At 35.5% G+C, this 25086-nt stretch overlaps 2 protein-coding genes and 2 long non-coding RNA genes across 4 annotated transcripts; 3 read left to right on the top strand and 1 right to left on the bottom strand.

Moving 5' to 3' along the window:
* The first annotated feature begins 1779 nt into the window (after positions 1–1779).
* Positions 1780–6194, top strand: LOC108451479 (putative disease resistance RPP13-like protein 1). Its single transcript, XM_017749165.2, has one exon. The coding sequence runs from the start codon at positions 1956–1958 to the stop codon at positions 6192–6194; it is 4239 nt and encodes a 1412-aa protein (XP_017604654.2). The 5' UTR covers positions 1780–1955.
* A 370-nt stretch (positions 6195–6564) lies between these two features.
* Positions 6565–7819, bottom strand: LOC128292926 (uncharacterized). The gene is made up of 2 exons (XR_008282916.1): positions 7681–7819; positions 6565–7598 (listed from the first exon to the last, which is right to left on the bottom strand). It is a non-coding gene; the product is annotated as an uncharacterized LOC128292926 (long non-coding RNA).
* A 167-nt stretch (positions 7820–7986) lies between these two features.
* Positions 7987–8573, top strand: LOC128292927 (uncharacterized). The gene is made up of 2 exons (XR_008282917.1): positions 7987–8094; positions 8185–8573. It is a non-coding gene; the product is annotated as an uncharacterized LOC128292927 (long non-coding RNA).
* A 15272-nt stretch (positions 8574–23845) lies between these two features.
* On the top strand, positions 23846–24690 carry LOC108451477 (uncharacterized). Its single transcript, XM_017749163.1, has 3 exons — positions 23846–24154; positions 24245–24408; positions 24525–24690. The coding sequence occupies exons 1-3, from the start codon at positions 23846–23848 to the stop codon at positions 24688–24690; spliced, it is 639 nt and encodes a 212-aa protein (XP_017604652.1).
* The last annotated feature ends 396 nt before the right edge of the window (positions 24691–25086 follow it).

The raw sequence follows: 25086 nt of genomic DNA on the forward strand, positions 1-25086 counted from the left end.
GGAGAACGACAACATAGAAAAACCTTTTTACAAAAGCTTTGACACATTTTAAAAAAATAGTGGTACCGCCAATGACAACGATGACACCCATTAAAATATTTTTTTCCTTTTTTTCTTTTTCTCCCAGAATACTGATATTTTTTACGGGGCGGACAATTATACATACTGGTGCCGACAATGGCACGACGATACTCAAAAATTATTATTTTTATTAAACCGGACAATAATTAGATAATTATTAGGGGTGGTACCATCAATAGCAACATCAACATCGAGTTTTACTATAACAAATGGGTCATTTACGTAAATGATTTTAGAAGAGAATATTTTCGTAATTAATAAAAATTTTAGATATTATTAAAAAAAGGCTTAGGTTGGGTTTTATTTTACTTTTGTTTTATACATATTGATATTCAATAATATTATATTATTCGTATATTTGGAAATGGTTTGCCCGTTTATAAATAATTACATTTCAAATATATTTATCTTTTTAAAAATTAGGTAGGATTCGAGAAAATTAATCATTTTGAGTTATCGTTGCTGTTGGAACATTTAACCATTATTTATTGTAAAATAATATTCTCTTCAAAAATAAAAGATTTTCCTCATGAGTTTCCATATGGCACCGTTTAAAGACTGCATTTATACCTGACAGGTGAAAAGCTGGATGGCAGACTTAGGGTTGTGATATTGTTTCAATATTTTTTTTAATGCATCAGCATTTTATTTGCCAAATTTTTTTTTAAATTTTATTGTTTAAATTTTAAATAGTTGACAATAAATTTTGAATAAAATTTGATTCAATTCAAAAAAAATTGAATTATTTTTTAAATTTTGAGTTAATTGAATCGAGTTATTTGAATTATTCGAGTAAACTCGAAAAAGAAATTCAAGTGTCGAGTTCAAATCGAGTTAAATTTTACAATTCTAATAACTCAAATAATTTGAATAATAGATTGGTATAAATACTCTTTTGATCACTGTCAAGTTTAAAAATGAGCAAATTGGTTTCTTTCTCAACAAAAATTACAAAAAAGAAATTCAAAATTTATATTTTTAAAAATTCTAAAAATGTATAAAGAAAGTTAAAATTGTCTAGAATAATAATTTTGAGACCTAAATAAGTTAATTAATGATTCAAGTTTATCGTAATAAAATATTTATTATTATTATTTTACTTTGAAAAAGTTTTCAAAATTATGTGTTATAATATGTAATTAATTATATTGTAACAAGATTTTAATTTGACATATTTAATTTTTAATTTAACTTGAACAATTTCACTCGATTCGGCTCGACTCAAATTTTATTTCACTTGACTCGATTCAAAAAAATTCAAATTGAGTTAGAATGATAAAATATGATTAATCAACTCAATTAACAAAGAAATTTTTCATTCAATTCATTTGAACATTCACTCTCGTCCATATATATTAAAGTACTGTAATCATAACTAATAATTATTTTGATTCCAACAAACGTGAAAAACTTTGATTCCAGCAATTATGTACATTAAACTTGACTATCATGAGTTTTGAAATATGCCTAGAAAAATCTATTTAAAAACAACTTTTGAAAATACATATTTTAATAAATAATCATTACATTTATAATATCAAAATAAAAAATAAAATAATTAATATAAATTTAAACTTAAAATTAAAAATTTTATAAATAAAAATAAGTAATAAATTCTATTATTTAACTAAAAATAATGTATATAACTAAAATCCATTGAATAAAATTAATTAATTGTTACAACTAGATAGTGATAATTACTGAATTAATTTCCAAAAACTGAAACCTGTTTTCCACTTTCATTTGTCACTATTCATTGACTTCAACTCCCTTGCCTGTTAACCCGAATTATACACGATCCATCTCCATTTCTTTCCCTCAATTTCCCTTTGCTTCTTCATCTCTCTCTTTGATTTCTTTGTCCCAATTCCACCATGTCTGTCTTTGGAGAGGCTGCTCTTTCTGCCTTTTTGGACCTGTTGTCTGCCAAGTTGGTTGACTCTGTACGCAACTTTGTCGCCGATCACGGGCAAGTCCACCAGCAACTCAAGCTGTGGCAATCCATATTACCCGAGATCAAAGCAGTGTTGAACAATGCAGAGGAGAAGCAGATCAAGGACGAGGGTGTGAAGAATTGGTTGGACGATCTCCAAGACTTAGCTTACGATGTGGATGACATCTTGGACGAGTTCGCTTACCAAGAGTTACGTCTCAAGCTCCAAAACACTCAAGCACAAGCCAGCACTAGTAAGGTACCGAAACTCATTCCAACCTGCTGTACTGGTGGTCATTTCTCTCCAATCTCTTTTATGTTCATTTCTAAGATGATTCCAAAGATAAAAGCAATCACTGATAGACTGAATAGTTTGAACACTCGAAGAAGTAGTTTGGGGTTGAAAGAGATCATGTCTCAAGGCGCAACTTCCAAGGGAAACAAACCCAGGCTGCAACCAACTTCCTTGATGGATGGAGCTGTGGAGTATGTTGGTAGAGCCAATGAGAAGCAAGAAATGCTTGAGTTGCTGAAAAGTAACAAATCCGATGGAGTTTGTGTCCTTTCCATCGTTGGCATGGGAGGGATGGGGAAAACAACTCTTGCTCAGCTTGTTTACAATGATCCCAGCATTAAGGAGTCTTTCGATCACAAGTCCTGGGTATGCGTTTCTGATGACTTTGATGCTGTTAACATAACAAAGACGATTTTAAGATCCCTCGATGCTGACTTACGTGATGTGAATGACTTGAACTTGCTTCAAGTCAGGTTGAAGGAGAAGTTATCCGGAAAAAGGTTCTTGCTTGTTTTAGATGACATTTGGAACGAGAGTTGCAGTGATTGGACCATCTTACGGCGTCCATTTGGAGCAGGAACCAAGATTATTGTAACAACTCGACTCCAAAAGGTTTCATCTAATGTAGATCCGGTGAAAGCGTTTTTCTTGGATAAACTCTCGCATCATGATTGTTTATCCATATTTGCTCAGCATGCATTGAAAGCAAGAAATTTTGATGGGCATCCCCAATTTAAAGAAATTGGAGAGAACATAGTGAGAAGGTGCAACGGCTTACCTTTGGCAGCAGAAGCCATTGGAAGCTTATTACGGACAGTTACGGATCATAGAGGATGGGAAAAAGTATATGAGAGCGAGATATGGGACCTACCAGAAGATCCATGTGGCTTAATTCCAGCTTTGCGATTAAGCTACCATTATCTTCCTCCTCATTTGAAACGATGCTTTGCATACTGCTCCATATTTCCTAAAGATTATGAATTTGAAGAAGAAGAGATAATCTTGTTATGGAGAGCAGAAGGTTTCTTGCAATCAAAAGCTAAAATTCAAGGCAAAGGTCTTGGAAGCCAATATTTTCAAGATCTAGTGTCAAGATCATTTGTTCAAAGATCTAGAAAAGATAAATCCCGTTTCGTGATGCATGATCTTATGAATGATTTAGCTCAATCAATTGCAGGAGAAATATGTTGCAGACTGGAGGTTGATAAGCAACAAAAGTTTTCGCATCGCTCTCGTCATTCGTCTTATGTTAGCGATGATCGGTATCACACTGTAAAGAAGTTTGACGCATTTTATCAAATGACTTCTTTACGTACTTTTCTACCCTTATGGCATCGAAGACGTCGTTTGTTTTTAACTAATGTTGTCTTGGAAGAGTTGTTGCCAAGACTTAGCTACTTAAGGGTTCTTTCTTTGTCTGGGTATGAAATCTTTGATTTGCCCGACTTTTTTGAAAATTTAAAACATCTACGCTACTTAAATTTTTCTAGGACCCTAATCAATTGTTTACCTGATTCTTTATGTACTCTTTATCATTTGGAGACTTTAAGATTAAGAAATTGTTCAAAGCTCAAAAATTTACCTTCGAAGATCGGAAACCTTGTCAACTTGCATTTTCTTGATATTCGAGGTGCGTATTCAATAAAAAGGATGCCTTCCGGATTTGATCAGCTAATCAAGCTTCAAACGTTATCTAATTTTGTTATAGGGAAAAGTGATGGACATCTTATTAGAGAATTGAAAAATTTGTCAAGCCTTAGAGGTAATTTTTGTCTTTCTGGATTGGAGAATGTTAATGGTCAAGATGCGAGGGAAGCTAAGTTAAATGAGAAGCTAGGGATTGATGGGTTAGTACTACAATGGGGTGCAGACTCGGAGAATAATACAAGGAAAAAAGAAGTTCAAGAGCGGGTGTTAGACTTTCTTCGTCCTCCGAAAAAGCTTGAGCAACTCATCATTAAGAATTACGGTGGTCTAAAATTCTCATCTTGGATAGCAGATTCTTCCCTCAAGAATTTGTCGTCTTTGAAGCTTCGCAATTGTAAAAACTGCAAATCACTACCATCAGTTGGAAGGCTGCCATTGTTAAAAGATCTTTCAATTACTGGTTTCGATCAAGTACAAAAGATTGGTGTTGAGCTCTTCGGAGAAAATCAATTGAATCCATTTGCATCATTAGAGATTCTGTCTTTTGAGAGTCTTCCAAACTGGAAGGAGTGGGACACTTGTGAAGGAGACGAGAAGGTTTTGAAACTCCCCAGGCTTCGTGAGCTTTCAATCAAAACCTGTCCTCAATTGTTGGGAAGGTTGCCTACCCATCTTCCTTCCTTGCAAAAACTTGAAATTCATAGCTGTACGAGTTTGGTTGTTTCAATATCAAGTTTCCCGTCACTGTGTAAATTAAGTATACGAGGGTGTGCAGAACTGGTGGATGATTGCTCTTCTCCTACAAATGAGGTTTCCTCTTTGCAAACTTTGTCTCTTTCTAACATTTCAAAGTTTAATATTCCAGCAGATAGGACAATTTTGAGGTTTGGAAACTGGGAACATTTTGAAATTCATGGTTGGGAGGAGTTGGCATCTCTATCACAGCATGGGTTTAGTTTAGTTGGACATCGTTTCATTACCGTTCGGCGTTGTCCTCAACTGCAGTCTTTGGAAGCCGAGGAAGCCGAATTGCAATCTGACAAGATTTCACGTGTTGAATCTCTGAAGATAGCTTCTTGTGATAGGCTCAATAGACTGCCACAAGTCTTACATGAGCTCACATTCCTTAGAGTGATGGAAATTTATAATTGTCGAAGCTTGGTTTCTTTTCCAGAGAATAACTTACCTCCTAATTTAAAAAAGCTGAGAATTAGAAACTGTGAGAATTTGGAGTATTTGGTTGATGAAAAAGAAGATAATAAGAGTATGAGTAGTATCCTCTGTCTTCTCGAGGACTTGGAAATTCAAAATTGTCGATCTCTAATGTCTTTGTCATCGAAGGGGCACAAAAATATTTGCAATCAGCTTCAACTTCTCCAAATTATCAAATGCTCAAAGCTGAGTTGCCTATTTTCAAACACCAAGTTTCCCATAACTCTTAAACATTTGATAATTGAGGGATGTCCAGAGTTGGAATACATAGCCCAAGCGTTTGAGGAAACCGCTTGTCTTGAATCTATTGCAATTACATTTTCTGGAATTAAATCTCTACCACGAGGACTAGACAAGCTCATCCATCTCCAGAAGATTTCGTTGTATTCGTGTTCAAATTTGGTTTCTTTTGAAGGAAGTGGGTTGCTCACCACCAGCTTCAGAGCTTTCGTAGTTGTTAATTGTGGAAATTTTGGAGCCCTTCCTAAGTGCATGGTCAGCATCACCTCCCTTCGACAATTAAGTGTGTCCAACTGTTCGGCTGAGATGTCATTTCCATCGGAGGGATTCCCTGCCAATCTCACATCACTTGCAATCTCAAACGCACCCAAAATTTATAGGTCACTTGTGGAATGGGGATTAAATGGACTCACCTCTCTTCAAGAATTGACCATCGGAGGTGGAGGTTGCTCAAACGTGGTGTCGTTCCTAGAAGAAGGGAGTCGAGTGATGTTGCCTCCTTCTCTCACCCGTATCAAGCTTTTCGAATTTGAGAACCTGGAATTCATCTCCAAGGGCTTTCAAGATCTTGCCTCTCTTAAAGAATTGGTAATCGATAAATGTCCCAAGCTAACATCTCTTCCAGAAAAAGACATGCTTCGCTCGCTTGGATGTTTACTTATTTACAGTTGTCCGTTGTTGAAAGAAGAGTGCTCAAGCGATAAAGGACGAGAGTGGTCTAAGATTTCCCGCATACCCCTTGTTAGAATTGATGGTAAAATAGTCATCCCGAGGAAATCAGATTGAAAGATGAGGCGCAAAATGTGATTGGTTTCTTCAGAGTCATGGGACAGGTACAAAAAACCATTTCAAACATTTCTAAACTTTCCTTAGGAACAAGATAATAATAGGAATTAGTATAACTTTATTGATTGATATTTGCAGGCATTGAAAGCTAAGTTGGGGTGGAAGTGGGCTTTCAGAAAGATCCTTTGAAGGAAAAGTAAAAAGATGTCACTTCTCTTCGGTATTTATATATAACCATACTGATGCCATTGAAGAGAATTTTTTTGATTTTGGAGAATATTTTGGATTCGTAGATGTGATGAATTTGGTATAGTTTAAACCATATGATATAAGCATGTGAAACATTACTTATTTCCATCATTTTGCAGTATTCCTGTCTGATCTTTCTGATATATATTTATATATTTTTTACAGGTGATGAAAGCTAAATCGACGAGGTAGTGTTGATTTCAAAAGATCTTTTCAAGAAAACTAATGAAGACATGGGGTAGAGAGTTGGAGATTAAACAAGGAAAAAAGAAGTCGAAGAGCGGGTGCTAGACTTTCTTCGTCCTTAGAAAAAGCTTGAGCAACTCATGATTTCTTCCTCCGCTTTCATTACCGTTCAGCGTTGTCCTCAACTGCAGTCTTTGGAAGCCGAGGAAGCCGAATTGCAACCTGACAAGATTTCAAGCGTTGAATCTCTGGAGATATATGGCTGTGAAAGTCTCAATAGATTGCCACAAGTCTTACATGAGCTCACATTCCTTACAGTGATGGCAATTGATGATTGTCGAAGCTTGGTTTCTTTTGCAGAGAATAACTTACCTCCTAATTTAAAAAAGCTGAGGGTTGCAGAATGTGAGAATTTGGAGTATTTGGTTGATGAAAAGGAAGATAATAAGAGTATGAGTAGTACCCTCTGTCTTCTTGAGGACTTGTGCATCTGTAGTTGTCCATCTCTAATGTCTTTGTCATCGAAGGGGCACAAAAATATTTGCAATCAGCTTCAAATTCTCCAAATTACTGACTGCTAAAAGCTGAGTTGCCTATTTTCAAACACCACGTTACCCATAAGGCTTAAACATTTGAGAATTGAGGTATGTCCAGAGTTGGAATACATAGCCCAAGAGTTTGAGGAAACCGTTTGTCTTGAATCTATTGCAATTATACTTTCTGGAATTAAATCTCTACCACGAGGACTAGACAAGCTCATCCATCTCCAGGAGATTTTGTTGTATTCGTGTTCAAATTTGGTTTCTTTTGAAGAAAGTGGGTTGCTCACCACCAGCTTCAGAGCTTTCAAAGTTGTTAATTGTGAAAATTTTGGAGCCCTTCCTAAGTGCATGGCCAGCATCACCTCCCTTCGACAATTAAGAGTGAGCAACTGTTCGGCTGACATATCATTTCCATCGGAGGGATTCCCTGCCAATCTCACATCACTTGGAATCTCAAACGCACCTAAAATTTATAGGTCACTTGTGGAATGGGGATTAAATAGACTCACCTCTCTTCAAGGATTGACCATCGGAGGTGGAGGATGCTCAAACCTGGTGTCGTTCCCAGAAGAAGGGATTGGAATGATGCTGCCTCCTTCTCTCATCCGTATCCACCTTTCAGAATTTGAGAACCTGGAATTCATGTTCTCCGAGGGCTTTCAAGACCTCGTCTCTCTTAAAGAATTGAAGATCCGTAACTGTCCCAAGCTAACATCTCTTCCGGAGACAGACATGCTTCGCTCGCTTGGATATTTACATATTGCCAGTTGTCCGTTGCTGAAAGAAGAGTGCTCAAGCGATAAAGGACGAGAGTGGTCTAAGATTTCCCACATACCCCTTGTTGAAATTGATGGTAAAAAAGTCATCCCGAGGGCATCAGATTGAAAGATGAGCCGCAAAATCTGTGATTGGTCATGGGACAGGTACAAAAAACCATTTCAAACATTTTTAACTTTCCTTAGGAACAAGATAATAATAGGAAATAATATAAATTTATTTATTGATATTTGCAGGCATTGAAAGCTAAGTTGGGGTGGAACTCGGCTTTCAGAAAGATCCTTTGAAGGAAAAGTAAAAAGATGTCACTTCTCTTGTTAAAATTTTCAAAGACAAAGTAGAAATGTTGATGAGATGTTATTGGCATATTGTGATTGAGTGTACCTTTGCAAAATTACCACACTTCAATGGGTGGAATTTGTTGAGTATTTTGTAAAAGGCTAGTAAAAGGGTGGGTGGTGTTTTAGTATTTTCACAGAGCTGAAGTGATGATGTTTGTAAACTTCTTTCTTCGCTTTGGGGTTTAATTTGGTAGTAGCATTAGTTCATTGGTTTTCTATAATGTGAGCTTTGTGTTTTGTAAACTCGTGTTCACTTTTTTATTCTACTACGTATATTATTTTGATCTTTATTTTTTTACTTTAATTTTTATATACTACTTTGATATAATACGGAAGAATAAGATGAACATAAATATAAATATAAATGAGTTTAATTTGACATTAAACTTCAATCTTATAACATTTTCCTTATTTTGAATATATATTTTTATTTATTGATAAAATTATATTTATTTAAAAGTAAGATGAGTTTAATTCGATTAGTTGAATTGGACTGAAGATTTTTGTATCCATTTAATAAATTTTTATTCAAATTTAATTTTAGTTGATATAGTTTTAGCTCGGGTTTGAGCATTTTAAAGCGCATTTATCCTCTTATTCAATAGTTGGGATGAATTATGTATAGCTCTAAGTATTGTATTTATCCTCTATACTTCAGACAAGATGTAAAGCACCAAAGAAGATTTTTGTCTTTCTTTTGATTGTCATCATCCTTTTTTTCCAGTTGAAATTGAAAAAGAAAAATCAGCTTGAGGCTTATTTTAAAATATTGAAATTTTTATTTTAAGAAAAATATCAATTTTATTAAAAAAAAAGGAGTTGTCACTAAATATTTGTGATCGATTACCTATAAAATCACATTTTATAAAGAAATTTTAAAGTCTCTCTAAAATTGACAATTTTTAGGTATGCTTTGAAATTCAAAGAAAAAATAGATTCAAGAGTCAATTACGCGTAGGAAGGGTTATAGCACCCTTACAACTATCAAAATTAGTACCTTATTGATGACGTGTTGTCTGATAATTCTAAATTTAAGAAAATATGTCGATGATTTTGAAGAGAGAAATTGAAAATGTGTCCTGGAAAAGCGTTTTCTACAATATATTTATCAAAGAGAAATTGAACTCAAACAATCAAGAATAAAACTACTAACATTTGACCATTTGACTAAAAAAAGCTAATATGTCAAAAGAATATATGTTTTGTACAAAAGATTTTTCCCAAGATGCGTTTTCTATTTCTCTCTCCAAAATAGACTTATTTCCCCAAATTTAGGAAATGTCGACTTAATTCCCTAACTTTTTTTATTTCGACATTTTTATCCAATTTTCTCTTTCTAATTTTCTATTTCACTTTCTTTTTTTCTTTTTTTCCCTTTTTTTTATTCTTTCTTATTTCAATTTTATTTCTTTCTTTTCTTCCTATGCTCTTCCTCTCTTTCCCAACCTTAGCTGTCATCAGCAAGCAACATAGCCGCGCTCCGGCATTTGTTCTTCGGTCCAAATAATGGCGTTGGTCAACTCTTTTCCTCATTCTCCTTCATTTCCAAATAATAGCATTGGGGTTCTCCTTCGTTGATCACCTTGCTCTTGTGTCGTCATTGCTTGTTCTGATGTTGTCACTGCTTGTTCCGATGTTGACACTAATCAGAGAAGCCACAAACGGTCCACATTTCTTTTCTCTCTCCCACTTCTTTTTTACTTTACCTTTTTTTTGTTTTTAAAGCCCTTGACCGCCATTTCACTGCCAATGCTCTCCGTCATCGAACCAAGCCACCATTGTCGATGGCCTTGCCTCTAGTCAACATGCACTGTTGCTCATCCTCTTATTTCTTTCCCTTTTTTACCGTCGCCTCTCTTGTCTAACTGGTAACCCTAAAATATAGAGTTATCTTTAGTACTTCTAAACTAGTAATTCATGCAAATTGTAAATGTTTGATAACAAATTTTGAGATTTTTATGACAACTTTGTCCTGTTGAATGATACTAAGATGAATTTGCTAATTTGATCATTTTATACACTAAAACACATGATTGCAGTTTTTGAGACAGTTGATGTACTGGAAGAAAAGATAGTCTTGGAGTTCACCCTTTCGGTGCTCAATACTATAGCATTTCTACAACATAAGCCATGTAGAAGAGGGTTGATATATGGTTATCTTTGGACCCCATTAAAGGCTTAGTGGACTTTGGAAATTCTTTTGACCCAACTCAAGAATTGGCTCAACAAAAATGGATAGCCTGCTAAGGAGATAGGATCCCAAACCATCCACTAAAGAGGAGAAGTCCCAACTATCTATAGAGGTGCCCAAATCAGCCATCCAAGACTTTGATGAAACATTGAAAATCAACCACAAAATTCCCATATGTGACCATCCAACTCCCCTCTTCATTTCAATGTTTCTTTCCCATGAATCAAGCAAAAATTTCAAAAGTCATCCACTCACTCATTTCAAGGCTCTCATTTACTAAAAATAGCTGGTCTCTACAATTATAAATCGCCCTAGCTATTCACTCATTTCACTTATCCCCCACTCACCATCTCTTTTCCCATTCTTCATTCTTTCACTTCCCATTTGAGAGAGCAATACAAGAGTTTGAGAGAAGCATTTTAGAAGTTCTTTGTAATACCCCTTAACCCTAAATCATCACCGAAATAGGGTTATAAACCAGTCAATTTGGACAATTTACAATAAATATACAAATAATTAGCAAAAATAAATAAATATATTCATAAAGTCCTTTAATTGGACCCTTGAGGCTCAAAATACAAGTTAGAAGTGAAACGAGACCAATTCGGGTGCTCTGGAAATTTATTGAAAATTTTCAAAATTTTTTTCTCATATACGCGCTCACACGTCCGTGTGGATAGGGGACACGCTTGTGTGACCCTATAAATTCCTATGTTGTTTAGCCGTGTGGCTCAACACGGCCTGAGTAACTTAGGACATGCCCATGTCTCTTACCCGTGTAACTTACTGACTTCCATTCCTTTACAAATTGATTTCACATGGCCAGGCCACACGCCTGTGTGCTTAGCCCGTGTAGGTTAATTTTTTTTCAATTCGGAACTAGTGTAGTTTTGCCTGTGTTCAAGGCCATGTCCTTCACACGACGCTCGTGTGCCCTACCCGTGTGCCATTCTAACTTCAATTTTTAGTATGCAAGGGACATACAGCCAATTCACACATCCATGTGCTAGCTGTGTGTCTCACACAGTCTGGCCACACGCTCATGTGCCAGGCCGTGTGGACTCAAAATATGTCCTTTTATAATATTGTAACCTCCCTGCAATTTTCAAACCGAAACCAAACCAATTCCAATATTTCAACCAATGCATTTACATACTCAAATATACCTAAATCATAATTGACATACTGACTTAATAACTTAATTATTGATAACCCTATTATCATTTCTAATTAGCTCATAAAAATCATTCATACCATTTTAATTCAATACCAATACCATAAACAACTTTCTACCATTTCACTAGTTTAAACATCAAAATACCAAATACCTTTCTTTACAACAAAATTATATAGCATTATAAAGTAACCTTTACAATACCTATGGACATGCCACTTTCACTAAATGAAGGAAACATCACCAAAATTTTATGCTGGAGTCAGGATCATCCGGATACTGGATCAGGACACTGGACTCCTATCAACCTGCACACGAAAACAACCGTACGCTGAGTATTCCATACTCAGTGGTATTACTATAATTCAAATTATAATAGCAATAATGGAATACAATTATCAAGCATGTAACTTTTCAATTTCTTAAATATCCATTCATTTTTTAAACTTTCATTAATTAACAATAACAATACAATTTTTAACTATTCTTCAATTTCAATCACATATCTCATGTAACACTTTCAATCATTACATGAACATTAAGTTCATGGCTTTCATTCTCAATCTCAATCTCAATTTCAATCCCCAATTTCAATTTTCTCATATTCAGTAGTACAATCGATCAAATTCATTTGATTTTCTCATTTCAATTATTCACCCTATTAATAAACCAGGACTTTGACAGATACACGGATTCCAACCCAAACACACCAGAACGACACATTGTGCCTAAAATGGTACATAGTACCTGATCAGTATACGACACATAAGTGCATGAAATGACACACGAGGTGCTTGATATGACACATGAGGTGCCTAGTTTGACACATGAGGTGCCTGAAATACGACACATAAAGTGCTTGATATACGACACATAAAGTGCCTGGTCGGTAAAGCCGATAAATCTCGTACTCTTCTGAATCCTATGGCATGCCAATTATATCTGACTCATCCCGACAAGTTAATAGGGCATTTCGTATCACTTTTCACGTTCAATTTCATTCTTAATTTAATTTCAACTCAATTCAATACACTTTATCACTTCAATCCTCATGCAATTCAATTTCAATACATATTCATTATTCAATCAAATTTTCATACAATTCAACTATAACATACATAAATTAATTTAACATTTAATAAATAAGTAAATAGATTGAATTATAGTAATACAAACCCAGATTTTGCAGTTACTCCTCGATGACCTTCTCCTTCCCTTTTTGTGCCGATGCTTCGAGTTCTTTATTAGCAACGAAAATTAAAATAATTATACTATTAATTACAACACTAATTTTACAATAATAATTGAATTTCTATTCAATTTCTTCCTTATTCTCAATTTGATCCTAACTAAGTTCACTTACTTTCCTAACTTAATTCACACTTTATTTCTATTCAAATTTTGAATAAATTTTCAGCATAAATCTCTAATTTTGAATTTTTTCTCAATTTAGTCCCTACAACACAAAACTTATAGCTTCTTTTACAATTTAATCCCTTTATCAATTCTAACTTGAAATTCATTCAATTAAATCCCTAATTCAACAATTTGTCCAACATGAACCATTCTTAAAAACTATAAACTTCCAAAACCTCAACTTAATTACATCAAAACCCTGTTTCAAAGCTTTTAAAATATCAAAATTAAGTAAAAAAGGGCTTAATTGACTTACCTATTAAAACTTTAAGCTTTCAAACCCTAGTTTTTCCTTTACTTTTTCTTTTTTCTTTCTTCCTGTAACTTTCGAATGCTTCTCTGCTTTCTTTCCTTTTTCTTTTCTTTTGTTTCTATTTATTTTATGCTTTATTTCTTTTTACTTTTTTAATTTATATTATATTTAATTAATAAATATCTATTTAATAGCAATTATATATATAACAATTGTACACACACATGTTTTACATTTGTCCAATATCATCACCGACATTTGTCATAATTTTATTTAATTATCACATAAAAATATTATTTTATAATTATTTAATTAATAAATATCTCTTAATTTTAATAATAGCAAATAATAAATATCTACCAATTTAAATAAAATAATACAATTGTATAAATATTGTCATTACATATGTATATTTTATCACCTTACACTTGTCATAATCATACTCTATTTAACATATAAAATCTTATAATATAATTATCTTAAATTAATTAATATAATTTTATAATTAAAATAATTTATTTACCTAATTATATTCCAACAAAAAATTCTTAGATTTTTGTTTAATCTTTGCCACCTCACCTTTTACTTATGGCATAATTCTATTCCGGCCCTTTATATTTTCTTTTAATCTATAAGTCAACTTTTATCCTTATTCAATTTATTCCTTTTTCTTAATTACTCTTAATTAAGCTAAATTCACCAAATTAAAACCTAATTAAGCACACTACTAGACTCCTAATTACTCCTAATAAGTATTTATTAATTCAGTTTACTAAGTCAGAGGCCTGATAATGTACTTTTTTCGATGCCCATGAATTTTGGGTTCTTACATTCTTTGAGCAGCAAAATTTGATCTCTTAAAGGCAATTATGTGAAGAAGCAAGGCAGAAGGAAGGAGGAAAAGGAACACAAGCTGAGCTACGGAGAAACACCGGATTTGTCTTCTAGTTACTTTCCCTTTTTTAACTTTTTAATTTGTTATGAATTGATGAACATGATTGCTAAATATTTTTTTTGCTTTCAATTTAATTAATATGACTCAATGCTGTTGTTGTTAGATTGATTGCATTCTTTTAACTTAGATGGTTAAAATTCTTTTAACTTAAACAATATTAGCAAATTAATATACAATTATATGTTAAAAATAACATATATTCCATAAAATACTTCTAAAAATATATATGCTATACAATTAAAATACTATTATTACCATAAAAAATAATATTTTAAACTTAAATAATGTATCGGTGTGTGAAAATTCATAAAAAATTGGATTTGTGTGTAATTGTTTGTAATTATCGCACAATTAATTCATTTTTATTCTGTAGTTAGTTGCTTTAATTACACTTGGGAACGTTTGATATCTTACATCACAGTTTGTAATATTAATTATATTCTTAAATAAGGTTACGGTGTTTTGATTCTTTAACATTTTGGTCATCCCATTCTCAAATCATAGAACAAAAATAAATAGAAAATTATGTGAATGTGATGATTAGAGGTTATGATTATCACTCCATTTTGAAACATTAAAATTATATAATTGTGAAAATTTTAATTTAATCAATTCCTCAAAAATAAATCATATAAATAAATAAATTATCATAATTAAATTTAGAAATTGTTCAACTGAATTTGTATGATAAATTAAGGTGTAATAAAAATTAATTTCTTAAATTATTATAACTTTATGAATAAATTTTAAGATTTTATTCAATCCACTAATTGGTTAATGTAACACCCCTCACTTGATCTGCTCATCGAACTCGAGTTACAAGATGTTACATCACTATTGAAACTTTATCACGTGCCCACATAGTTTCAAGTAAGATCAGTTTCATGACAATTTACAACATTTACAGAGTTGTTTGCGACTAAACCATCATACAACCTCAGAAAAAGTTTAATATGTGTTTAAGGACCATTGAGCAAAATTTCAAAGAAATCAACGTAGGTACCGATAGACAAACTAAGGTATTGAAATTTTGTAAAATGAGTATCGATACTAATAAGCAAAACAATACCAAATTAGCATTTTGTCAAATCTTGAATCCAAACATTTTATTGATACTCAAGTACAGGTATCGATATATTTATCTCGAGTATCAATACTCATGAAAGGGTATCGATACCAAATCGAGCTAATATTTTCCTACACGGTCATTCCAACACTGAGGTATCAACACTTATACCCTGAATATTGATATCTCTATACAAATGGACAAAAATACAGAAAAACAGGGCAAAATTCATGTTAAAACATTTTCCTTTCAACATGCATCCTTAACCCAATAACTAACATCAAATTGACCATACTTATACTCCAAAACAACATCAATACTTCGAACTATTCAGACCCAAATAAAACCAATGAAATAAGGATAACATCCAACAAAATTCTAAAATTCCAAAATCATAATAAACCCATTAAGAACATAGTAATAACCTTGGACATCCACCTCTCATCCCGACCTTGGCCCCATCCTCCAACCCCGAGGTCGACTGCCCTTTTCCCAATTATTGGTAGATAATATTATTGTATTAGAACTAAATCTTTATATTATTGGCTGAATATTAAGTGATCATCTATTCTTCCCACACGTAGCTTCAGCTATTTAGCTTGGACAGCATCTAAAATTATTTGTTATTCTAATCTTAATAGTTGATAAATCAGTATCGCCTTGGCCGAGTGGTTAAGGCATGTGCCTGCTAAGTACATGGGATTTTTTGCGAAAGTTTGAATCTCTCAGGCGACGTTAATATTTTTGTCAACCCCAGATGAGATGCCTGTTGTTCCAATAGGGTCGGAAGCGTGTAAATTATTGTACTAAAAAATCACACAAAGTTCAATTCCCAGGGAAGAGAGGTGGATCACAAGGATCTCTTAAATACCAAGTCTTTCCTTAGTCAGAATATTCCTTCTATCGTAATTTAATAGCACAATTAAATACTACTATTATACCCTCAAATATTGAAAGAAAAATAGGACAAGAAAGAACACAAGATTTTAACGAGGTTCGATAAATTATACCTACGTCCTCGGGCACTAACACCAGATGATAACTTTACTATCTCCAAAATATTACAAACAAATAGAATTCATTAAGAATTCTCAAATGGGAGAAGAGAGAAAAATAAGAGAGAAAGATTGGTTGGGATGATTGAAATGAGAAATGAGAAGGCCTATTTATAGTTGAGGTTCAAGGACCAAACAATAAATAGCCCATTATCTCAATGACCAAAAAAAAATTATCCCATGCCACTTTTTCAAAGTCAACTTTAGGTTGCTAAACTTGCACCACTTTGTATTGTTTGCCATTAATGTTGTCTCCCATTAATGTTAAAAATCTCCACCTTGAAGATTTGATTAGGATAATCACATCTTCACACACTTCCTTCAACTCCCCAAATTCGATAAAGCTATCTTTTGTAGTGCCTACAAATGCGCTCTCGAGCACCATACACCTGAATGTGCTCAAATTCTCAGGATGCTAATCAAGTTCAAACAATGATTAAACTTGATTGTTGTTACCACCTTGGTCATCATATCTGCAGGATTATCTGCTGTCGGAATCTTCTGAAGTAGAATTTTTCCTTTTTCAAAGACTTCCCGCACAAAGTGGTATCTTACGTCGATATGCTTGGTTCTTGAATGATAAACTTGATTTTTTGCTAAATGAATAGCGCTCTGACTGTCACAATATAAACTAATGCGACTTTGAACAACTCCCAAGTCTTTCAACAATCCATTAAGCCAAATAGCCTCCTTAATGACTTACATGCGCCATATATTCGCCTCAGTAGTAGACACGACTCAGAGAGGTAAGGTAGACTTCCAACTCACTAGGGCTTTAGCAAGAGTAAGCAGATACCCGTAGTTGAGCAGCGTTTATCTAAATCACCAGCAAAGTCGGAATCAACATATCCAACTACAAACAGACCAAGTGTTTTATCCTTCTAAAAAACTAAACCAATGTCTACGGTTTTTCGAAGATACCGTAAAATCCATTTCACAGCTTGCCAATGTCCTTTTTCAGGATCATGCATATACCTGCTCACAACTCCAACAGCTTGTGAAATGTCAGGCCGCGTACACACCATCGCATACATCAAACTCCCAACTACATTAGCATATGGGACTTTTGCCATATATTCTCTTTTTTTTTCAGTTTTCGGAGATAATTGAGTACTAAGTTTCAAATGAGAAGCAAGTGGGGTACTTACATGTTTTGTGTTTTCATTTACACCAAAACATTGTAATACCTTTTTCAGATATTGCTTCTGATTCAAAAAAAGCTTGCCTCTCTGTCTATCTCTACTTATCTCCATACCGAGAATCTTCTTGGCCTCACCTAGATCTTTCATCTCGAACTCTTGATTCAACTGAGCCTTTAGCTTATCTATCTCTTTTTGGCTCTTCGAAGCGATTAACATATCATCAACATACAATAGTAGATAAATGAAAGATCCGTCGTCATGCAGCTTCTGCAAATACACACAATTGTCATATTTGCTTCTTGTGTACTTCTGCCTTCTCATAAAGCTATCAAATCGCTTGTACCACTGCCTCGGGGATTGCTTCAATCCATATAGCAATTTGTTCAACTTACAAACCCAATTTCTACCACCAGCATCTGTGTATCCTTCGGGCTGAGTTATATAGATCTCCTCTTCTAACTCACCATGCAAGAAAGCCGTCTTAACATCAAGTTGAGCTAGCTCCAAATTCAACTATGCTACTAAGGCTAACAAAATTCTAATGGATGAATGCTTCACAATAGGGAAAAATACATCATTGTAGTCAATTCCCTCCTTCTAAGCGTAGCCTTTAGCTACCAATCTTGCCTTGTAGCGAACATCTTTCTTGCTAGGAGATCCATCTTTCTTTGCGAATACCCACTTGCATCCGATTGCCCTTTTACCTTTCGGTAATTACGCCAATTCCCAAGTATTGTTCTTCCGGAGAGACTGCATTTCTTCATCCATGGCGCTTTTCCATTTGTCACTTTCTAAGCTTTGGATTGCTTCTTGATAAGTGACAGGAATATCATCATCAACAACGGGAAGGGTGTAGGCCACCATATCAATAAATCGAGCAGGTCTACGAATTTCTCTCCGTGGCCTTGCAACTGCAACTGGTTCTGGTGTACTTAACGGTTCTTGGGTCAGAACCTCTTCAACCTCTAATTCCTTCATTGTGGCTGGAGAATTAGACTTATTAACTGGGCAAATCCCCATCTACTCAAACTCCACCTGTTTTGGAGTACACTCCACCTGCTATGGAGTATCGCTTGTTTGAATATCTTCATCTACTACCTTTTTCAATGTGGTAGATTCATCAAAGGTAACATCTCTACTATAGATCATTTTCTTTATGCTTAAGCACTAAAGACGAAATCCCTTCACTCTAGAAGTGATTCCCATAAAGAGAGCTTTCTTTGCCCTCGGATCTAACTTTAACTCCTTCACATGGTAATATGCAGTGGATCCAAACACATGTAAGGAATCATAATCTGTAGCCGGTTTTCTAGACCATACTTCCATAGGAGTTTTTCTTTCTAATGCAGATGATGGCAAACGATTAACAAGATGGCCAAGATATGTCACAACCTCGACCAAAATTGCTTGCCCATTAACATTGGACAACATACATCGAACTTTCTCCAGCAATGTTCGATTCATACGCTCTGCCACTCTATTCTGCTGTGGTGTATCCCTAACTGTGAAGTGTCGAACAATACCATACTCTTGGCACACATCGAAGAACGGATCACTTTTATATTCCCCTCTATTGTCCGTCCTAAGCCGCTTGATTTTCTTGCCAGTCTGGTTTTCGATCATAGTTTTCCATTTAAGAAAAACTCCAAGCACTTCATCCTTAGTTCTCATGGTATACACCCAAACTCTTCTGGTAAAGTCATCAACAAAAGTAACAAAGTAGTGTTTTCCTCCCAACGAAGGTCTTTTGTAAGGGCCCCACACATCTAAGTGAACATATTCCAAAATACCTTTTGTATTATGGATAGTAGTGCCAAATTTCACTCTCTTTTGCTTTCCCAGAACACAATGCTCGCAAAATTTTAATTTGCAAGCCTTTGCACCTTTCAACAATCCTTGCTTTGCCAGAATTTGCAAGGATTTTTCGCTGGCATGTCCCAACTTCATATGCCATAACTGCATTGAGTCCAATTCTTTGTTACCGGAAGCTGCAGCGACTGCTCCAATAACTGTACTACCTTGGTAGTAATAAAGTTATTTTTCCTGATGCCTTTCAATATCACAAGTGTGCCAGATGTCACTTTCAAAACCCCATTTCTCATAGTAACAACTGAACGATTAGATTCCAAGGCTCCCAATGAGATGAGATTTTTCTTCAAACTGGGCACGTACCGAACATCAGTCAGAACTCTGGTTGATCCATCTTGATTCTTTAATTGGATTGAACCTATCCCAATAGTTTTACAGGCATTGTCATTGCCCATATAAACAACTTCTCCATTTAGTTCTACTAAATCAGAGAACCACTCCCGGTTAGGGGACATATGATAGGTACAACCCGAATCCAAAATCCCCTCATCTGAATGGAACGACGATGATGATGCAACCAGTGATAGTTCAGAGTCTTAGTATCATGCTTTGCAACACAAGCATCTCTGACTTTTCCTTATTCTTCAACTTTGGACAATTTTTCTTCCAGTGGCCTTTCTCATGACAAAAGGCACATTCATCTTTCCCGAGTCTGGACTTTGACTTTGATCTCCCTTTCTGAGTTTTCTTCCGAGTGTATGAACGACCTCGGACTACTAAAGCTTTTGTATCTCTGATTAAGTTTTTCTGTTCGTCCTTCTTTCTCTGTTCATAACTATATAAGGCCGCACAGACTTCGCTCAGAGATATATCACTCTTGCCATGAAGTAGAGTAGTTTCTAGGAACTCAAACTCCTCAGGAAGTGACCCCAATAGCATCAAAGCCAAATCTTCATCTTTGAATGTCTCATCCATATTCAGCAAATCAGTGACTAACTGATTAAATTTGGTGATGTGATCATTCATTGTGGTACTTGGGACGTAGGTGAAGCGAAATAGTCTTTTCTTCAAGTGGAACTTATTTTGACTGTTTTTCTTTAAAAAATTTTCTTCAAGTGCCACCCACAACTTATTTGTAGAAGTCTCCTTTGAAAAAGCATACCTCTGCTCTCGAGAAAGGCATGATCGAATTGTGCCACATGCCAATCGATTGATCGCCTTCTAATCTTTCTCCTGTACATCATCTGGTTTCTCTTCATCAATGGCAATGTCTAGACCCTGCTGAAAAAGGGCATCTAGAACCTCACTTTGCCACATACCAAAATGGCCCGTGCCATCAAAGATCTCCACGGCCTTGCATTTGCAACTGTCGGTCTTGTCCACATGGACGATGTTGAAGCTCCTACACCGATCGTTTTCTCCATAATCTTTCAATATACGTAAAGAAATATTTTCTGATGTGGAAGATCAGTTTAAACTGCAACCACAGAGTATACTATGATTAACCTTCGGCTCTTGATACCACTTGTTGTTCCAATAGGGTCGGAAGCGTGTAAATTATTGTACTAAAAAATCACACAAAGTTCAATTCCCAGGGAAGAGAGGTGGATCACAAGGATCTCTTAAATACCAAGTCTTTCCTTAGTCAGAATATTCCTTCTATCGTAATTTAATAGCACAATTAAATACTACTATTATACCCTCAAATATTGAAAGAAAAATAGGACAAGAAAGAACACAAGATTTTAACGAGGTTCGGTAAATTATACCTATGTCCTCGGGCACTAACACCAGATGATAACTTTACTATCTCCAAAATATTACAAACAAATAGAATTCATTAAGAATTCTCAAATGGGAGAAGAGAGAAAACTAAGAGAGAAAGATTGGTTGGGATGATTGAAATGAGAAATGAGAAGGCCTATTTATAGTTGAGGTTCAAGGACCAAACAATAAATAGCCCATTATCTCAATGACCAAAAAAAAATTATCCCATGCCACTTTTTCAAAGTCAACTTTAGGTTGCTAAACTTGCACCACTTTGTATTGTTTGCCATTAATGTTGTCTCCCATTAATGTTAACAATGCCCGCCACCGGCAACGTTAGGGGCGGGTGTTGGTGTTGATGGAGCCTTCTTCGGCAGTTGCGTGCTTGGTCTCCTCTATTGAGGTTTTCTACCTATGTTGGCAATGCTGGGAGTTTTGTGGTCGTTTAGTCGTTTAGCCTCTCGAGCTTGGGTATTCTCTGCCTTTCGTCTGTTCCTTTCTAGTACTTCCTTAGCTTTTGGCTGCTTCCTCTTCCTTGCTCAATTCCTCCTTCTCTGTTCTCTTCCTGTAGGAGCAGATTGCATAAATTTCTTTTGCTCTACAGCTTCCTGTAATTCCTTTCTAGTGCTTCCTTAGCTTTAGTTATCTCCTCGAACTGGCGTTGCTCCTTTAATTTAGCAGCTTCCTCTTCCTTTCTCAATTCTTCTGCCTTCCTGTCTGATTCCTCCTGCTCCTTTGTTCTCTTCGGCTTCTCCTCTTCAGCCTCTTCGATTTTATCCCCATTAGAAACAGTTTTCAAAACACTTTCTGGAGGAGCAGATTTCATAAACTTCTTTTGCTCCACAACCTTTTCCGCAAGTACCTTTTCAGCTTTTGCCACCGCCACTAACTCTTGTGTTCGATCTTCTAAAGTTAAGCCGGACATTGTATGATCCACGATCGCTCTTCCATTTAGTGCTCGAGGAATTACAGGAGGCACTTCACCAGGACCAAATGCACGGCCATCTAATGTCCTCAGTCTCCAAAGCGTGCTCCTTTCATTGCATCTAACATATTCTTTTCAGAATTCATCGTTGTTATTCCATAAGTCCATAAATTTCTCCACCTGAGCTATCAACTGTTTAGATCAAATATTGTACAAAATTCTTAATTTGGAAGAAATAAAAAAAATGAATGACCTCACCTGGTTAATACAAAAATTTTGGAATGCCACTTTATCCCCTTTCCAAGCCAACTCATCCGCTTTATTTAAATCATCCTTGTACTGCCAAAAGTGTTTGTTCTGCAACATTCAAACAAGAGTAGCTTCGGCATATCTTTATCTTAGTTTATCAGTTTTGAACAGCAATGTATTGAATCAGAACTAGAACGAAAATGCAGGTTTGTCTATGAGTCTCGGATAAGATTACATGTCCAACACGATTATGCTCATTCACTCTAAGCTTACAGAATTTAAAAGTACCTTCTCATGTGATTGTTTCTTCAAACATTGCAATCTAGCATACGCTTCTTGTTGGATGTCATTTGCGACTTTGAACTGGTCTTGCAATTTGCTTAACTTTTGGTTTCCTCGTAGTATTTTCTCTTGCATTTGCCTTAGTGATCGCCTCGGTGTTTTTGAGTCTGGCTTTCAATTGGTCAGCTTCCTTCTTTAAAGACTGTAGAAACAAAAGAATTGAATAAGCAACCAAAACATTAGTATTTTGAATTTTTTCCCTCGAGATTTCCATCATCATACCCAAATATACTAGTCAAATGTTTTTTGACATAGCTCGGATTTGGATACTGTTGAAGTTGGCCAGCATGTAACACAAGGAGCAGCTAGCAGCAGATTAGGCAGCTTGAGCCAAGCATGCAGCTGCTGAGGACTTTGTTACTGTTTCATTTAGTTCTTTTTGTTATTTTACTCAATGTAATTCATCTTGGTTCATTTTGAACTATATTAGGTAGAAGATTGATGTATTTCTAATGTGATTGAGTTGTTAAGCAGCTTTACTTATGTGTACAAGTTTAGTTTTGTAAGTTCCAATGTATTAGTGGTAGTTGGTGTAGATTAGTTGACCTTATGTTGATTTTGACAAGCAAAAAGCTTGGTTTATGTATTGGCATTATGCCATTGTTCAAGTTAATGAAAATTTATCAGATCTCATTCATCTTTTATGCTCCATTTTTTCTTGTTTTTCAATTATGTTCTTGTTCTCAAAGTAAATTTTTGCTCTTATTTCTTCACCAAGCCATGAAGCTTGTTGCACAAGCTTCTCATTTTTTGCTTGCTTCTTTGTTCCAAGCTCTAACAATTAGTATCAAGAGCTTTTATCTTAGAAGACCTGTTGTAGTTGAACTTTAAAATCAAATGGCTTCATCAGGTTTTTCTCCTGCAGCACCACCAGTTTTTAATGATGAAGGGTTTCATATCTGGTTGGTCAAGATGAGGACTTACTTGCAGGCCTTCGATCTGTGGGAAGTTGTCAACACAGATGTTGAGCCTGCTCCACTTAGAGCCACCCCCACAGTGGCTCAAATCAAGCAACACGTAGATGAGAGGACCAAAAGGCACAAGGCCATGTCATGCATTCAGAACTGTGTTTCTGATGTTATCTTCACCAGAATCATAGCTTGTGAGACTCCCAAACAAGCCTGGGACAAGCTCAAGGAGGAGTTCCAAAGCACTGAAAGAACAAGGTAGTAGGAGTTGTTGAACTTGAGGAGAGATTTTGAAAATTTGAAGATGAAGGAAGAAGAGACAATGAAGCAGTACTCAGATAGGATAATGGTTGTGGTCAATAGCATAAGGCTGCTAGGAGAACAGTTCAGTAAGGCAAGAATTGTGGAGAAGGTGCTCTCAACATTGCCTGAAAGATATGAGGCAAAAATCTCATCCTTGGAGGATTCGAGAGACCTGGCAAGCATCTCCTTAACTGAGCTTATCAATGCTCTTTATGCTCAGGAGCAAAGGAGAGCTAGAAGAATGGAGGAGCACCAGGAGGGTGCTTTCCAGGTCAAGGCCAAAGCAACCTCAGCACCTCAACCTATAAAGGTAAGAAGAACTGGAAAAGTAGGCCTAAGCCTGATGCGGCAAGAGGAGGAGATCGACTCTGCAGATTTTGTAAAAGACCTAGTCATCTAGAGGCCAGATGCTGGTTCAGACCAGATGCCTTATGTCAACATTGCAAGAAGAAATGCCATGTTGAAAGGGTCTGCAAAGAAAAAGGCAGACCTAAGCAGAATCAAGCATAAAACAAGAGTGAAGAAGCTAGAGTGGCTGAAGAAAGTAGTGACCATGAAGAGCAGGTCTTTGCTGTGTCATGTCTAGCTGGTCAAAGCAAAGGCTCAAAAGGGTGGTTGCTAGACAGTGGTTGCACCAACCACATGTCACCAGATGCTAACATTTTCAAAACCTTGGACAGATCTTGCAAAACCAAGGTAAAAATTGGAAATGGTCAGTTCATCAAAGCTGAAGGAAAAGGAGATGTGCTAATATGCACTTCTACAGGAGACAAAGTCATCACAAATGTGCTGCTGGTACCTCAGATTGACAGGAACCTTCTCAGCATTTTTCAACTACTAGAATAAGGCTACTTAGTTGTGTTCAAGGACCAAAAGTGCCAAATCACTACTCCAAATGGATCAAGTCTCATGACAGTCACTATAACCGATAAATGGTTTGAAGTCAACTGGTCAGGAGACACACATTCAGCCTATGTTGCTTCAACAGAAGATACTAAGCTTTGGCATCAAAGACTTGGTCATGCCACCTTTAGATCGATGGCTCGGATGGTCAGCAAGGAAATGGTTGAAAATTCACCAAGTTAGTTTAGAATGAAGATGTTTGTGAGGTTTGTCAAATGGGAAAGCAAGCCAGGCTCCCATTTCCTGCAAACACAACCTGGAGAGCCTCAAGCAAGTTGAAACTGGTGCACGTAGATGTCTATGGTCCCATAAAGATAGAATCTCTGAATGTAAGTAAGT

The sequence above is a fragment of the Gossypium arboreum genome, chromosome 5 (assembly GCF_025698485.1).
Source record: "Gossypium arboreum isolate Shixiya-1 chromosome 5, ASM2569848v2, whole genome shotgun sequence".
NCBI classification, from domain to species: domain Eukaryota; kingdom Viridiplantae; phylum Streptophyta; class Magnoliopsida; order Malvales; family Malvaceae; genus Gossypium; species Gossypium arboreum.

Excerpts from the sequence above, each read along its gene's own strand:
- LOC108451477 (XM_017749163.1), top strand. The coding sequence starts at position 23,846 with ATGAAGGAAGAAGAGACAATGAAGCAGTACTCAGATAGGATAATGGTT. Across the intron at positions 24,155-24,244 it reads CAGCACCTCAACCTATAAAG|AGGCCAGATGCTGGTTCAGA; the intron begins GTAAGAAGAACT and ends CTAGTCATCTAG. Across the intron at positions 24,409-24,524 it reads GTAGTGACCATGAAGAGCAG|ATCTTGCAAAACCAAGGTAA; the intron begins GTCTTTGCTGTG and ends AACCTTGGACAG.
- LOC108451479 (XM_017749165.2), top strand. The coding sequence starts at position 1,956 with ATGTCTGTCTTTGGAGAGGCTGCTCTTTCTGCCTTTTTGGACCTGTTG.